Source organism: Odontesthes bonariensis, chromosome 16 (genome assembly GCF_027942865.1).
Source record: "Odontesthes bonariensis isolate fOdoBon6 chromosome 16, fOdoBon6.hap1, whole genome shotgun sequence".
Classification (NCBI taxonomy): Eukaryota; Metazoa; Chordata; class Actinopteri; order Atheriniformes; family Atherinopsidae; genus Odontesthes; species Odontesthes bonariensis.
The window spans coordinates 1,750,006-1,767,849 of record NC_134521.1 but is presented as its reverse complement, the minus strand read 5'-3'; the positions used below and the strand labels follow the sequence as shown (position 1 = coordinate 1,767,849).

Below are 17,844 nucleotides of genomic sequence, written 5' to 3'. Positions count from 1 at the left end.
ACACAAGAAGTGGGCTGAAAATCAGTGGCAGCAGGTCTGATGGAGGGATGAATCCTCCCCAGAGCCCGGAGCTCAACATTACTGAAGCAGGGTGGGATCATGTTGGCAGAGAACGCAACAAAAGGCAGCCCACATCCAAAGAAGAGCTTTGGGATGTCCTTCAAGAAGCCTGGAGAACTGTTCCTGAAGACTCCTTAAAGAAAGGACAGAAAGCTCGTCTGAGAGGGTTCAGGCTGTGCTGGAGGAGAAAGCAGCTCAGAGCAGATATTCACTTTAAAGCTGCTCAGAGCTGAACTAACTCTGGTTCTGCCTCAGATTCTGGGTTTATGTTCATGTTGGAACATGTTTCAGTGAATCTCTGCAGCTGTTACCATGGAAACATCTGCAGATATTCACTTTAAAGCTGCTCAGAACTGAACTAACTCTGGTTCTGCCTCAGATTCTGGGTTTATGTTCATGTTGGAACATGTTTCAGTGAATCTCTGCAGCTGTTACCATGGAAACATCTGCAGATATTCACTTTAAAGCTGCTCAGAACTGAACTAACTCTGGTTCTGCCTCAGATTCTGGGTTTATGTTCATGTTGGAACATGTTTCAGTGAATCTCTGCAGCTGTTACCATGGAAACATCTGCAGATATTCACTTTAAAGCTGCTCAGAACTGAACTAACTCTGGTTCTGCCTCAGATTCTGGGTTTATGTTCATGTTGGAACATGTTTCAGTGAATCAGCTGCTTCCTGTTTTTATATAAAACATAAAGAACTGAGGCTGCTCAGGACTTTCATACAAAACATTTGAGGAAACTGTACCTGCTGCCCCTGGGTTCCATCCTGAGAAAGCATGGTATTTCTTACCAGTGTTATGCTGATGACAGCCAGTTCTATGTGCCACTAAGGAAGAAGGATGCTTTCTCCCTGAAACCACTTATGTTATGTCTTGAAGACATTAATGCTACGGCTACAAGAAAACGAAACGAGGTTTTTTTTTTAAAACAGGTACGAAAATTATTGCGACCACACGGGGAAGCTTCTGTGTCCTAATGGAAACGCTGAAAACGATGCAGTACACACGCCACACCTCTATGTGCGCTGTAAGCCCCCCCACCGGTTACACCAGAACAATAGAAGAAGCAATGCGCATGCGTGTACGCCCCTACTTCTACCAGCGCGAAGCTCACGTTGTTCCTTCAACAACGCCGCTGTAGTTAGCAGTGTCTGCAGCAGGGCTGCTATCAATGTTGTGGGATCCATGATGATCGCTGTCTGTCCTTGTTGTGTTGTCGTCTTCTTCCGGATTTTGAATGGAAGCCGCTTTTTGTTCTGGTCACTGACGTATGTGTATACATCACTGCGTTGGCCATGTGGCTGTGACGCGGAAACAAATCCGTTTTCGCTGTAACAATGGAAACGAACCGACGCCGTTTCCAAATCTTCCCACTCTGGAACCCGTTCTCAAAAACTATCGTTTTGGGGTACTGGGAACGCCGGCTCCGTGTGGCCGCGACAGCCAAACGATAAGCAAAAGTATCGTTTACAGTGAAAAATGTTTTCGTGTAGCCGTAGCCTAAAGTCTGGATGTCCTTAAACTTTTTAAAATTCAACGAGAAGAAGACAGAAGTGATGGTGTTTGGTCCCAGTGGCTCCTGTGAACCCCCTCCTGTTGACTTGGGCCCCTTGGTGCAACACAGGAAGCCAACAGTTACAAACTTGGGTTTTAAGATGGACAGTGAAGTCCAGCTTTTTTAATCTTAGGCAGCTGGTGAAGGTGAAGCCCTTCCTCGCACGTACGCACTTTAAAAAAGTAATCCACGCCTTCATTCCATCTCGGGTGGATTACTGCGATGCTTTTTATCTTGGAGTCAGCCGGTCCTCCCTCGCACGTCTCCAGTTAGTCCAAAAATGATTTGTTTTTAAATCTTTAAATGGACTCTGGGCCCCGCCTTACCTCTCTGAGCTGCTCCATCCTTATGCTCAGGTCAGCTGATCAGCTGCTCCTGGAGGCACCGAGGGCCAACCGGAAGCTCAGAGGAGACGGAGCCTTTTACGCTGCCGGTCCTAAACTGTGGAACGACCTCCCGTTTCACACCAGTCCATTTTCAAAACTCGTCTTAAAACCCATTTTTATTCCCTGGCTTTTAACCCAGCATGAGACTCTGTTTCTGTTATTGTTTTTATTGTTTTAATATTGTTATTGTTTATTATTATTTTTATTGTTTTGATATTGTTATTGTTTATTATTGTTTTTATTGTTTGAATATTGTTGTTGTTTATTATTGTTTTAATATTGTTGTTTATTATTTTTATTATTTTAATATTGTTATTGTTTATTATTGTTTTTATTGTTTTGATATTGTTATTGTTTATTATTGTTTTTATTGGTTGAATATTGTTGTTGTTTATTATTGTTTTAATATTGTTGTTTATTGTTTTAATATTGTTGTTTATTATTTTTATTATTTTAATATTGTTATTGTTTATTATTGTTTTAATAATTTGATTGTTTATTATTATTTTTATTGTTTTAATATTGTTATTGTTTATTATTGTCTTAATATTGTTGTTGTTTATTATTGTTTCAATATTGTTATGGTTTATTATTATTTTTATTGTTTTAATATTGTTATTGTTTATTATTATTTTTATTGTTTTAATATTGTTGTTTATTATTGTTTTAATATTGTTATTGTTTTAATATTGTTATTGTTTATGATTGTTTTTACATTGTTCTTATTTTAATGACATATTCAGGGTAAACGACTCTGCTGAATATGTTGTTCTGGTTCTGCTCGACCTAACCGCTGTTTTCCATACGGTGGACCACAATATTTTACCATCTCGTTTACAGATCCAACTTGGTTTCAGTGGTACCGCATTAAAATGGTTTAGGTCTTATTTGTCTGACAGAACCATGTCTGTAAACTTAGCTGGTTCTGGATCTTCCACTGCTCCTCTACTTTATGGGGTTCCACAGGGCTCAATCCTCGGTCCCCTGCTTTTTTTCTCTTTATTTGCTTCCTTTGGGCTCAGAAAGCATAGGATCTCCTTTCATTGTTATGCTGATGACAGTCAAATATACATGCCACTAAAAACAGGAGCCTTATCGATCAGGCCCCCACTTAAAGCCTGGATGGCTTTAAATTTCCTAAACTTTAACGACAAGAAAACAGAAGTGATGGTGTTTTGTCCCAGCAGCCCCTCTGAAACATCCCTTATTGATCTGGGCCCCTTGATGTCTTATTTGAAGCACAAAATTTCTAATTTGGGTTTTAAAATAGACGGTGATCTTAGATGGCCAGGTTGGAGCGGTGGTCCAGTCCTGTTTCTATCATCTCAGGCAGCTGATGGAACGATCTGCCGTTACGTATCAGAAGCTCCTTTATTGTCCACTTTTAAAACTCATCTTAAGACACATTTTTATTCTTTGGCTTTTGCACATACTGAGACTTTTGCTCTTACTTCTGTTATCGTGTTTTATTGTTTCTGCTGTCTTTTCCATATTTTGCATGTTTATTGATTTTCGTCTGTACGGCTGCTGTTGTTTTAAAGGGCTTTATAAATAAAGTTGAGCTGAGTCTCCACCTCCTGCAGACGGATCTTCCTGTGAACGTTACGCTGCAGAGGTTACACACACACTTTAGGCATTTAATTTGACTTTTTATTTCATTTCACAGCATGAACCCCAGAAACTCAGAACTGAACTAACTGTCTGACTCAGAATCAGCTGCTTCCTGCTTTAATATAAAACAAAGAAATTAAGCTGATCAGGACTTTCATACATAAAGAAAACCAGATCAGCTCAGAAATCAAGACGAGTTTTTTCCAGTTAAGACTCCAGAGAAAGGTTGAGTCCTGCATGACTTTGAGAAGGAAGGTTTTATGACCTCCTGTTCAGATTATTGCAATTCTTTGTATGTTAGTGTTGATCCATCAGCTCTTTTCACCAGTTTCACCTGTTTTCACCAGTTTTCGGCCTCTTTTCACCAGTTTTCGGCCTGTTTTCGGCCTCTTTACACCTGTTTTCGGCCTCTTTACACCTGTTTTCGGCCTGTATTCACCTGCTTTGGGCCTGACCTTAGACTGACCTCAGACCAAATGTTACACATTGGAACCACAGACATCTGGAACATGTGGGCTACTCATAGATACCTCTGAAGTGGGCGTATGAATGGTGTTTATTTCTCTGAATAATTGGTTCCTCCTGGATAAATGTGTGAGGTTTAATCAGACTGCAGGTCTGAAGCTGGCTGAATCAGGCGTCCTGGTACCACCTTAAAAAGGGAGTTATTTCAGAGATGACCTGATGATGAAGGACGATCCCACGGAGCCTCGTTTGGATAATTTATTCATAAGTTTTTATACCTTTTTAGTGAAATTTAGAGATTTTGCAGGAACTTTGATAAAAACCAAACTGCAGATGAAACCAAACCTTTAATAACCATCTCATTGATGAGCAGCAGTCTGACGCCCCCTGCTGGAATACAGCTGCTGTGGACCCAAAGAGGTTTAAAAAAGAAAACGATAGAAGTCACGTGTTCAGACGGAGAAACGGCGTTCATCAGCGCAGCGCCACCGCGGACCTGCTCCAGAGAATTCATCTTCCCAGTCCGACGGGCACGCTGAGGAACGCCATGGCGCCAGCTCCACGCTCAGGGTCCCGCTGCCACAGACAGGAAGTGGAAGCGGGACCGCCCGGCGCCTCCCGACCGGAAACAAACAGTTTTTCATGGTGTTAAACTCAGAAGACTCAGTTTCTCCTCTGTAACCTAGGAATGAGCGGTGATGAGGCAGAGCAGCAGGAGGAGACCGTTTCCCATGATGCTCTACGGCATCACGACGAGACATCACAGATGTGTGGGCGGAGCCTGCAGCGTTCCAGGTGGGACGCTCAGATCTGCTCAGAGTCTCTGTGTCCAGCAGATCTGAGCGTGTCCTCCTCGTCCTCCTCCTTCGGTTTCAGGCGTCCGAGTCCTCGCTGCTGTCGCGGCTGATCTCGATCTGCAGCGACGGCAGGTTGTCCAGCCGGCTCTTCTTCAGCTGATGGGTCAGACGCTCCTGTTTCTGTTTGATCATGGCGCCCCACACCTTCTGCAGCGTCGAGTCGTCCTCCTCCTCCTCCTCCGCCGCCTCCTCTTTGCCGTCACCTTTCCCCCTCTTGCTGTTGTCCTTCAGGCCTGATGAGGAAGACGAGGAGAAGAGGCCCGCTTTGCTCCCGCGGCGCCCGGCGCCACTGTCGTCGTCATCTCCGGAGCCGAGCCTGCTCCACAGGCCGCCTGCGGATCAGAACAAACATCTGTGAAACATCTGAGAAACACCTGTAAAACATCTGTTAAACGCCTGTAAATTATCTGTGAAACGTCTGTGAAACACCTGTGAAACACCTGTGAAACACCTGTGAAACACCTGTGAAACACCTTCACAGACAGATCAAACCCGCAGGTTGTTTAACGAGTTCAGAGTGTTTCAGCCGTACTTGTCTTTCTGTCTTTGGATGAGTTGGAGTAGAGGCCTCTGCTGTCTTGGGTGGCCACGCCCAGTCTGCGATGCACGTCTCTGATTGGCTCTCTGGATGGAGGTGCGTCTCGCGAGGAGACCGGGGAGGGGGAGTGTCGTCTGTCTGGGGAGTACGGTCGTTTCCCGAGCCGCTGCCGGACATCTGTGGACAGCGTTAGAGAGTCAGAGGAGTCCAAACTGATCAGAACCGACAGATGGACCCAACGGATGGACCCAACGGATGGACCCAACGGATGGACCCAACGGATGGACCCAACAGCTGGACCCAACGGAAGGACCCAACAGATGGACCCAACGGATGGACCCAACGGATGGACCCAACAGATGGACCCAACGGAAGGACCCAACGGATGGACCCAACAGATGGACCCAACGGAAGGACCCAACAGCTGGACCCAAAGGATGGACCCAACAGATGGACCCAACAGATGGACCCAACAGATGGACCCAACGGGTGGACCCAAAAGATGGACCCAACGGATGGACCCAACAGATGGACCCAACAGCTGGACCCAACGGATGGACCCAACGGATGGACCAAACAGATGGACCCAACGGAAGGACCCAACGGATGGACCCAACAGATGGACCCAACGGAAGGACCCAACAGCTGGACCCAAAGGATGGACCCAACAGATGGACCCAACAGATGGACCCAACGGATGGACCCAACGGATGGACCCAACGGATGGACCCAACGGATGGACCCAACGGATAGACCCAACGGGTGGACCCAAAAGATGGACCCAACGGATGGACCCAACAGATGGACCCAACAGCTGGACCCAACGGATGGACCCAACGGATGGACCCAACGGATGGACCCAACGGATAGACCCAACGGATGGACTCAACAGATGGACCCAACGGATGGACCCAACGGAAGGACCCAACGGATGGACCCAACGGATGGACCCAACAACGGATGGACCCAACAACGGATGGACCCAACAACGGATGGACCCAACAACGGATGGACCCAACAGATGGACCCAACAACGGATGGACCCAACGGGTGGACCCAACGGATGGACCCAACAGATGGACCCAACGGAAGGACCCAACGGAAGGACCCAACGGAAGGACCCAACGGATGGACCCAACGGATGGACTCAACGGATGGACCCAACGGATGGACCCAACTGCTGGACCCAAAGGATGGACCCAACAGATGGACCCAACGGATGGACTCAACGGATGGACCCAACAACGGATGGACCCAACAATGGATGGACACAACAATGGATGGACACAACAATGGATGGACACAACGGATGGACCCAGCGGATGGACTCAACGGATGGACTCAACGGATGGACCCAACAACGGATGGACCCAACAATGGATGGACACAACAATGGATGGACACAACAATGGATGGACACAACGGATGGACCCAGCGGATGGACTCAACGGATGGACTCAACGGATGGACACAACGGATGGACACAACGGATGGACCCAGCGGATGGACTCAACAGATGGACTCAACGGATGGACTCAACGGATGGACTCAACGGATGGACTCAACGGATGGACTCAACGGATGGACCCAACGGATGGACCCAACAGATGGACCCAACAGATGGACCCAACAACGGATGGACCCAACAACGGATGGACCCAACAATGGATGGACCCAACAATGGATGGACCCAACAATGGATGGACCCCACAGCTGGACCCCTCAGCTGGACCCCAAAGCTCACCTGTCTTCCCGCTGCTGGCCACAGGGGGGGGCTGTCTGGGCTGAGAGAGTCCCTGCCGCTTCTCCTCCAGCAGCTGCCGTACATCCGTCACCTTGGTGGGCGACGAGGACTTGGCTCGGCTCTGTGATCCGGACGACCCGATCCGGTTCCTGTTAGGGAGGAAACAAGCCGCATTAGAACTTAGACAGAACTTAAAGTTCAGATAAAACTGGCCCAACAATGAGCGGCGAGGGCAGCTGACCGGATGCTCTTCAGGTGAGTGTCCAGCTCGTCGGCGTACATCGTCATCTTCTTGCTCTTCTTGGGCGACGGCGTGGAGATCATCTTCAGCTCCAGGTCGTAGTCCATCTCGTCCGACTCCGACCACGGAGACGGAGAGCGCTCCACGCGGCTGCGAAGCCCCGCCCCCAGCGGGCGCGAGCTGCCGCCCTTATCCTTGTACTCCACAACCCTGTCGTCGGAGTCCATGTCCTCGTCGCCGTCCTCCTCCTGCTCCTCCTCCTCCTCCTCTTCCTCTTTGATGGGCTCCTCAGGCAGGTTGACCAGGTCAGCTGAGGCAGAGGAAGCAGAAGGTCATGTGACTTCTGACACTTTCAGGACAAACTGCCATCAAACGGCGACTCGCTGTGTTTACCGGAGTGTCGGTGTGTGTACGGCGGAGTGTGTCCCATGCTGTCTCCAATCAGAGGTTTCTTACTCTTGATGACGTCTCTCTGGATGCGGCGGTTGTGAAACCTCCTCTTCCTGAAAACAGAAAAAATGAGCTGAAGATAAAAGTTCATGGTGGACTCAATGGCTGCAAGGTGCCCAGGTGCTGTGGCTGCAGAACCAGCCCAGATCATCAGCCCTCCACCACCGTGCTTGACAGCTGGTGTGAGGTGTTTGTGCTGATATGCTGTGTTTGGTTTCCTCCAAACGTGCTGCTGTGCATTACGAGCAAACATCTCCACTTTGGTCTGGTCTGTCCAAAGGACATTGTTCCAGAAGTCTTGTGGTTTGTTCAGACGCAGCTTTGCAAACCTAAGCTGTGCTGCCATGTTCTTTTTAGAGAGAAGAGGCTTTCTCCTGCAGCCCTTCCACACAAGCCATACCTGTTCAGTCTGTTTCTAACTGTGTTGTCATGACCTTTAACCTTTAACATGCTGACTGAAGCCTGCAGAGTCTGAGATGTAGCTCTTTGGGTTTCTGACCTTGGGGTGACCTTTAACCTTTAACATGCTAACTGAGGCCTGCAGAGTCTGAGATGTAGCTCTTTGGGTTTCTGACCTTGGGGTGACCTTTAACCTTTAACTAGCTAACTGAGGCCTGCAGAGTCTGAGATGTACTTTCTTTTCTACCACGTCTGTATGTCTACACTCTGCCATGCTTGCTTGAGTCTCACCAGGAGTTGCTGAGGATTCCCTTCATGCCTCCATAGTTTGGGTTTCCGTACTTCATGTAGTATCTGCTGCGGCGGGCGGCGCCCAGCTCCTTCCTGTCATCTAGAAACAAACCCAAGAATTAAAACAAGTCTGACTCTCGGGACAGAGCCTGCAGACAGAGCCTGAGGACAGAGCCTGCAGACAGAGACTGCAGGCAGAGCCTGAGGACAGAGACTGCAGGCAGAGCCTGAGGACAGAGACTGCAGACAGAGACTGAGGAGCGAGACTGAGGAGCGAGACTGAGGAGCGAGACTGAGGACAGAGCCTAAGGACAGAGCCTAAGGACAGAGACTGAGGACAGAGACTGAGGACAGAGACTGAGGACAGAGACTGCAGACAGAGCGTGAGGACAGAGCCTGAGGACAGAGCCTGAGGACAGAGCCTGCAGACAGAGACTGAGGACAGAGACTGCAGACAGAGACCGAGGACAGAGCCTGCAGACAGAGACCAAGGACAGAGCCTCCAGACAGAGACCAAGGACAGAGCCTGCAGACAGAGTCTGCAGACAGAGCCTGAGGACAGAGTCTGCAGACAGAGCCTGAGGACAGAGTCTGCAGACAGAGACTGCGGACAGAGACTGCAGACAGAGCCTGAGGACCGAGACTGAGGAACGAGACTGAGGAACGAGAATGAGGACAGAGCCTGAGGACAGAGACTGCAGACAGAGCCTGAGGACAGAGACTGCAGACAGAGCCTGAGGACAGAGGACAGAGCCTGAGGACAGAGACTGCAGACAGAGCCTGAGGACAGAGGACAGAGCCTGAGGACAGAGACTGCAGACAGAGCCTGAGGACAGAGGACAGAGCCTGAGGACTGAGGACAGAGCCTGAGGACTGAGGACAGAGCCTGAGGACTGAGGACAGAGCCTGAGGACAGAGACTGCAGACAGAGCCTGAGGACAGAGGACAGAGCCTGAGGACAGAGGACAGAGCCTGAGGACAGAGCCTGAGGACTGAGGACAGAGCCTGAGGACAGAGGACAGAGCCTGAGGACAGAGGACAGAGCCTGAGGACAGAGCCTGAGGACTGAGGACAGAGCCTGAGGACAGAGCCTGAGGACTGAGGACAGAGCCTGAGGACAGAGACTGCAGACAGAGCCTGAGGACAGAGGACAGAGCCTGAGGACAGAGACTGAGGACAGAGGACAGAGCCTGAGGACTGAGGACAGGGCCTGAGGACAGAGACTGCAGACAGAGCCTGAGGACAGAGGACAGAGCCTGAGGACAGAGGACAGGTAACAGTACGACTCAAACACACCGTGGGTGGCCAAGCGCAGGAACAGCTTGTTTCCTTTGAAGGGCTTGATGGCGGGTCGCAGCTCGTTCCTCAGCAGAGACTCTCTCTCCGCCCCCGACAGGTCGTCCACCTGCGCACACACACGAACGCACACACACACAGGTGAGTCACCAATCAATCAACCCGATCAGTCTTTATCCCCACGGTGAACGCTGCTCTACCTGACCGGCCTCGGCCTTGGCCTGCGGCTCCGCCTTGGCCTGCGGCTCCGCCTCTCCATCGCTGCTCTTCTTCGCTGCTTCCTCTTCATCTTCCTCCACCTCTCCCTCCTCCTCCTCCTCTTCATCGGAGCCTCGACCCTGATCACCTGCGGCGTTTAAAAGGAGGAGTTTACCCAGAATGCTCCGGGGCAGGAGGAGTTTACCCAGGCGCATAGATGTATAGCATGGCTCGATGTGTTACGTCTGAGTTTAGAACGTCCGCACAAGTCGGCCATCTTACCACAGGGTGAGATGTCCGGGAGACAGCCAAACCTGAGGTAACCATAGTTACGCTAAGTGATCTGCTCTGACGCTGTTACTCTTATCTCGCAGAAATCTCCACCATTTTACACTGTTTTACAAACTAAAAGACCCTGTGCGATATTTTATTTATTCGGTCATCTGTGCAATAATTCACGTCACTACTGTGCAATATCTTATCTATTTATGGTCAGACTATGTGCATACAATGTGTAATTAACACAAGTGTAGTGCAATATGGGCAATAACTCAACCATAGTGCTATAACTTATTTTATTTAACTCTCTTTACTTTGTATATCTTGTATAACCTATATTCTTTTTTACACTTTGTTTTAGATTATTCTATATTAATTATATATTATATTAATTATTCTATATTATACTGTATTTTAGATTTATAGAGATCCTATGTGTGTGTTTGGAGCTACCGGGGACTTGAATTTCCCTGAGGGAGTCATCCCAAGGGGTAAATAAAGTTGAGTCATGGGGCAAATAAACGTGAAATACTTACGTTTTTATTTAAAAAATAAATATGGACTTCGTCTGTAGTGTGATAATTAGCTTACTACTTTGATGTTTATAATAACCTAAACGTTTGAGAATTAAGCAAGTTATGTCTTAAATGTTTCACCATCAACACAACGAGAGAGCTGCCTGTGGTAAGATGGTGGCCATCTGCGGACGTTCAACTCCGTTGCCCAGCAACGCGGAAGAGACATCTAGCCATTCTATGCATATCTATGATTCTATACATATCTATGATTCTATGCATATCTATGGTTCTATACATATCTATGATTCTATACATATCTATGATTCTATGCATATCTATGATTCTATGCATATCTATGATTCTATACATATCTATGATTCTATGCATATCTATGATTCTATACATATCTATGATTCTATGCATATCTATGGTTCTATACATATCTATGATTCTATACATATCTATGATTCTATGCATATCTATGATTCTATGCATATCTATGATTCTATGCATATCTATGATTCTATACATATCTATGATTCTATGCATATCTATGGTTCTATACATATCTATGATTCTATACATATCTATGATTCTATACATATCTATGATTCTATGCATATCTATGATTCTATACATATCTATGATTCTATGCATATCTATGGTTCTATACATATCTATGATTCTATACATATCTATGATTCTATGCATATCTATGATTCTATGCATATCTATGATTCTACGCATATCTATGATTCTATACATATCTATGATTCTATACATATCTATGGTTCTATACATATCTATGCCCAGGCTGCTCCGGAGCTCCGGGGCAGGAGGAGTTTACCCCGGCTGCTCCAGAGCGTCTCTCTCGGACTCACTCACCTTTGCTCGGCTCGCCCGGCTGGTCGCTCGTCTCCGTCTCCGTGGCAACGGCCTCCGGGTCGGGCATCCGGCTGGCGTTGATGAGAGCTCGGATGGAGGTGTCGTCGTCCAGCCACACCACGTTACCTGGGAGACGACCACCTGGTGTAAGCTCAGCCTTAAAAACTCAGTTTTTAATCAAACTTGTTTCACTCACAGGACGTGTCGTCGATCCACTCGATGTGCGCCGGCGGATACTCCTTAAAGTACCCGAAGACGTCCTGCGTGCTCATGTCGTCCACGCCCGCCACGTGGATCGCCTCCATGCGCAGGTTGGGGATGGCTGAGCACCACAGAAGAAGAAGACGGCTTCAGCAAACACCATCGGACAGCTGGAAACAGCAGTGGAAAACAAACGCACCTTTCTTCATGGCGTCTTTGTCGAGGAAGACGTTCCTCTGACCCACGCTCTCCTCCGCCTGGAAATGAAACCGCCGCGCACGCTTCTCTTTCCGCTCGATCGCCTCCTGGTGAACACACGTGCGCACGCACACACACAACAAGTCATGTCTTGGATCAACAACAGTCCAGAGATGCTGCACACATTCCACAGTTTAACTCTTAATGCTTGTGGTGAGCAGGAATCTTTCCTGAAATCCACAATCACGTCTGTGGTTTTGGCTGCGTTGAGCTGGAGATACGACTCTGCAACCACCCGACAGAGAGCTCGACAACGTTTGAATATCTTCCTTTAAAGGGAGTGAACTGGAGCTCGGGAGTGCACTCTGTGTTCTGGGGGATCTGAGAGGAAACTGAGCTCTGCGAGCTGAAAGAGGACAGAAATACCTACATTTGGATGTATAACTTTTGATGTATAACTTTTAGGAGAAATTGTGAAGAGGAAAATAAAGAATTTACAGGTTGTGACATCACTGCATTCTGAGGAAAAATCCTAAACTTAAAGTGGGATTGTGCAGAAGCCATAAAAGATGTAAAACCACAGCTTGGGTGAGTAAAAGTGCAGCTTCCTGTGAGCTGATTGGCCTCAGGACGATGTTCCTGCTGTAAAGCCTGTAAGACAACAGAATAAAGTACCACCGCTATGCAGATGACACGCAGATATACATTACAGTGTCACCAGGAGACCGAGGCCCTGTACAGGCTCTGGGTAAATGCTGGGCCCTGGGTAAATGCTGGGCCCTGGGTAAATGCAGGGCCCTGGGTAAATGCAGGGCCCTGGGTAAATGCGGGGCTCTGGGTAAATGCGGGGCCCTGGGTAAATGCGGGGCTCTGGGTAAATGCTGGGCCCTGGGTAAATGCGGGGCTCTGGGTAAATGCGGGGCTCTGGGTAAATGCGGGGCCCTGGGTAAATGCGGGGCTCTGGGTAAATGCGGGGCTCTGGGTAAATGCGGGGCCCTGGGTAAATGCGGGGCTCTGGGTAAATGCGGGGCCCTGGGTAAATGCGGGGCTCTGGGTAAATGCGGGGCTCTGGGTAAATGCGGGGCCCTGGGTAAATGCGGGGCTCTGGGTAAATGCGGGGCTCTGGGTAAATGCGGGGCCCTGGGTAAATGCGGGGCTCTGGGTAAATGCAGGGCTCTGGGTAAATGCGGGGCTCTGGGTAAATGCGGGGCCCTGGGTAAATGCGGGGCTCTGGGTAAATGCAGGGCCCTGGGTAAATGCGGGGCCCTGGGTAAATGCAGGGCCCTGGGTAAATGCTGGGCCCTGGGTAAATGCAGGGCTCTGGGTAAATGCAGGGCTCTGGGTAAATGCGGGGCTCTGGGTAAATGCGGGGCTCTGGGTAAATGCGGGGCTCTGGGTAAATGCGGGGCCCTGGGTAAATGCGGGGCTCTGGGTAAATGCAGGGCTCTGGGTAAATGCGGGGCTCTGGGTAAATGCGGGGCTCTGGGTAAATGCGGGGCTCTGGGTAAATGCGGGGCTCTGGGTAAATGCGGGGCTCTGGGTAAATGCAGGGCTCTGGGTAAATGCAGGGCTCTGGGTAAATGCAGGGCTCTGGGTAAATGCGGGGCTCTGGGTAAATGCAGGGCTCTGGGTAAATGCGGGGCTCTGGGTAAATGCAGGGCTCTGGGTAAATGCGGGGCTCTGGGTAAATGCAGGGCTCTGGGTAAATGCGGGGCTCTGGGTAAATGCAGGGCTCTGGGTAAATGCGGGGCTCTGGAGTGCGACCTATTGACTGAAAAAAAAAATCTGACCACCCGTTCGAGGAAAAACAAACCAAAAAAAAAAGTCTACGCGACTCTGAACGTCTCCCTGTGGTTCAACAACAGACACACGTTAGACCCATATCGTGGTCTACACCAATCATCCGAGGGGCTGAGCTGCAGGGATCCAACAGGCTGAACCTGATCCGGTGACATCCCGTCATCACTGGAAGAGGAAACTCCTGATTAAACCCAGTGTTTCCGTTTCTTTTCTCAAAGGTCAAATGTATCTAACCGTGTTACTTTACTGGATCTGATGTGTGCTGTGCTTCAGTTTGACAGGATTAAAGTGTCTAACAGGCGTTTTTATCAGAACATAAGAGGCGAACTCCTCTTATTTACAATCCGGCTCCCCGGCAGCTGAACTCAGAGGTCAGATTTGCACAGAACCTCCCTTTAAACACCTTTCAGAGTCACTCTGCTGAGTTCTTGTCTTACCTTGGAGTTGACATCGATCCCTGTGATGAACGCTCCCGCCTTGTTCTCGTACCGCCGGCTCGTGTCCTGCAAAGCAACGTCCAGAACCGTTAAATGGGTCCAGAACCGTTAAATGGGTCCAGAGCCGTTAAATGGGTCCAGAGCCGTTAAATGGGTCCAGAACCGTTAAATGGGTCCAGAGCCGTTAAATGGGTCCAGAGCCGTTAAATGGGTCCAGAGCCGTTAAATGGGTCCAGAACCGTTAAATGGGTCCAGAACCGTTAAATGGGTCCAGAGCCGTTAAATGGGTCCAGAGCCGTTAAATGGGTCCAGAACCGTTAAATGGGTCCAGAACCGTTAAATGGGTCCAGAACCGTTAAATGGGTCCAGAGCCGTTAAATGGGTCCAGAACCGTTAAATGGGTCCAGAACCGTTAAATGGGTCCAGAGCCGTTAAATGGGCAGAGGTGGACAGAGTACACAACTTCACTACTTGAGTATAAGTAGAGATACTCCTTGTAAAATATTACTCCAATACAAGTAAAAGTAACTTAAGTAATATTTTGACTAAGTAAAGTACTAAAATATTTGCTTAAAAAATTACTTAAGTAAAAGTATTTAAAAAAGTATCATACAATTACGTTTAAAATGTTCATCTGCAATTTAACAAACATTAAGCTAGCTAACGTCAGTAGCTAATTTAAATACCGCAACGTGCTTTTTCAGGTTTGAAGACGAGATTTTGTAGGCCGTATTATAATTTGTTTTAATAAGCACAACAAACATTTAAACTCAAACGAATCCGTTTTTGTCTGATAAATCTCAAACATGGGTTTCAGATGAGGTGCTCGGCGGGAGTTTCTCCATGTGTTTCTTCCTCCATTGTATGGATTGTATGGCATGACGTAGTACAGGTACGGCAATGCGACTAAGACGAACCATACGTGAACCAGCAGAAACAGGTTTTTTTCCTCAGAATTGTGAAAAAAAAATTTTAAATGGTCATCAGCTGACGGAAGCTGAAAAGTGGCGAGAAACAAGAGCATCAATAAAAATATAGGGGAGTAAAAAGCATAATATTTGTCCTTCAAATGTAGTGGAGTGAAAGTAAAAGTATCCCCCAAAAATAATACCCAAGTAAAGTACAGATACTCAAAAACTGTACTTAAGTACAGTACTCAAGTAAATTTACTTTGTTACTGTCCACCACTGTAAATGGGTCAAATGGGTCGGTCCAGAACCGTTAAATGGGTCCAGAACCGTTAAATGGGTCGGTCCGAGGGGCTTTTACCGGTTTCACTTTCACTTTGGGAACATTTCCACCTTCATTTCCACCTGCAGCTGGTTTTAATCAACACAATAACACGAGAAACCGATGAGAACTCGCCTGTAAAACTTAAAAAAAATAGGCTTATCTCATCAGAATGTGCGCCTGGTTAATAGCTGATAAGTTTGGAGTAGTTTCCAGCTTCATTCTGGGGAAATGTTTCTAACATCATGGGAAGAAGCCTCCAGCAACAAGTGGCTGAAACAACAACTGAACAGCGGACACGCCACAGCTCCCACAGACCGCTGGGGACCGTTAAACCCGCAACAGCCGCCGCGCTAGCCGCTGGCTAGCTCCGGGAGAGAGCCGGGAGTTCACGTTTCCACACGCGGACACTCCCCGCGGGTCTGCCGGCCACAGAATACGCGAGTCCCCGGCTACCGAGGCCTAGTCCGGGCACTCACCGGTAGCAGCTCCTTGAGGGAGCGGTTGACGGAGATGTCCTCCGGCTCCACCTCCCCCTCCTCCACCTCCATCGGTTCGGCCTCCCGGACGTCTCTCTCCGACTCGGAATCAGAGTCGGAGTCCGAGCGGTCCGAGCCGCTGTCTGGCTTCACCGACACCCGCAAGCTGCGCACTGCCGCCATGGTGCTAACTGCTAACTGCTAACGATGCTGCGCTTGTTGTCGTGACCCGGCAATGGTTCCGTCTCCTTCTTCTTCGTTGGCGTGACAACACAATGCTGCCCCCCAGCGGCGATGTTAAGAAATTATTAATGTAATAATAACGATAATAAAGAATAATTTTATATGATTTAATTCCCAAGTTGGTCTTTATATAAACATACATTTTTAACAATTTACTGGATTAAAATTTCCACCTTTTTTCACACAAAAAGTTTATTAAATAACAGAGTAAATACATTAAATACAATTTAAAAAAGTAAATAAATTGTCCATCCATCCGTTTTCTTTACCCATTTAATCCAACTCAGCTGTCACGGGGCCAGAGGCCTGTTTATATAAAAGCAGGAAGCAGCTGATTCACTGAAACATGTTCCAACATGAACATAAACCCAGAATATGAGGCAGAACCAGAGTTAGTTCAGCTCTGAGCAGCTTTAAAGTGGGCTCTGGGGAGGATTCATCCCTCCATCAGACCTGCTGCCACTGATTTTCAGCCCACTTCTTGTGTCCTTTGGCCCAGCTCAGCCTTTTCTCCCTGTTTCCCTTCCTTAAGAACGGCTTCTTGACAGCCACCCTTCCATGGAGCCCATTTCTGATCAGGCTTCTTGACAGCCACCCTTCCATGGAGCCCATTTCTGATGAGGCTTGGGCCAACAGCAGATGGATCAGCTGAAGGTCCAGATGCATCTCTCAGCTCCTGTGTCAGGTCTTTGCTGGATGTTTTCCTCTTTCTTAAGGACATCCCTTTCAGATCCTGTTCACCTGCTGGAGATAGTTCTTTAGGCCTGACACTTCTTCTTCTGTCCTCCACTTGTCCAGTTTCCTCAAATGTTTAAGGACACACTGCACACCATGCTGAGATATGCCAAGTTTTCAGCTGACAGCTCTTTGGGAATCACCTTGTTGCTGCAGAAATCCTGTTTTCTGTCTGTCACACTGTGTTATCTTTGCTGTTTTTCGCACATGCAGCTAAAGAAATGGGAACAAATCTTAATTCCAGCCTAAAACCCACAAAGAGCTTCTAGATTATTCATTTCTGGTGGCATAAAACAGTTTAATCATTTAATTTATTAATTGTTCCATAATTAGTCATTAGATTATATCTTATATTCCTTTTTTAAGCTTTAAATTGAATCTTATTTACTTTTTCTTGATGTTGAATAACATATAATTCTTATTATTGTCTGTTTTTTTCCTACTTTTCTACTTTTAGATGTGATAACGTTCATTATTTTGGGATTAGGATTTTTTTTAAACTGAATTTCTTATATTAATTTGACTCTTTTGGTAACTGAAAGCAGTTTTAACGTAAATGTACAAAAAAGTTGAAACTATGAAGCTGTTTTTCACAGATGCAGCTAAAGAAATGGGAACAAATGATGCATCTTTGAGCCAATCCAAACACGATAACTTAAAGTTCCTCAGGGCTCCAGTCTGGGTCCTCGTCCTTTTCCCTTTAACTTTCTGTTACCCGAGGAAAAGCTTGTAAATGTAAAAGTT

General features: G+C 47.6%; 1 protein-coding gene across 1 annotated transcript; it reads right to left on the bottom strand.

Annotated features, from left to right (window-relative positions):
• Nucleotides 1-4,409: 4,409 nt before the first annotated feature.
• ncbp3 (nuclear cap binding subunit 3) lies at nt 4,410-16,368 on the bottom strand. Its single transcript, XM_075487282.1, has 13 exons — nt 16,123-16,368; nt 14,414-14,479; nt 12,178-12,283; nt 11,974-12,099; nt 11,778-11,903; nt 10,098-10,243; nt 9,898-10,006; nt 8,602-8,701; nt 7,855-7,964; nt 7,462-7,771; nt 7,221-7,369; nt 5,471-5,653; nt 4,410-5,270 (listed from the first exon to the last, which is right to left on the bottom strand). Exons 1-13 carry the CDS (start codon nt 16,303-16,305, stop codon nt 4,954-4,956), a joined length of 2,031 nt encoding a protein of 676 aa, XP_075343397.1. The 5' UTR covers nt 16,306-16,368; the 3' UTR covers nt 4,410-4,953.
• Between the last annotated feature and the right edge of the window lie 1,476 nt (nt 16,369-17,844).

Bases quoted from the DNA above. Each gene is read 5' to 3' on its own strand.
- ncbp3 (XM_075487282.1), bottom strand. From the start codon at position 16,305: ATGGCGGCAGTGCGCAGCTTGCGGGTGTCGGTGAAGCCAGACAGCGGC. The intron at 14,480-16,122 runs GTGAGTGCCCGG...GTTGCTTTGCAG, and splicing joins CCCTCAAGGAGCTGCTACCG to GACACGAGCCGGCGGTACGA. The intron at 10,244-11,777 runs GTGAGTGAGTCC...TAAACGCCGCAG, and splicing joins GCCGGGCGAGCCGAGCAAAG to GTGATCAGGGTCGAGGCTCC.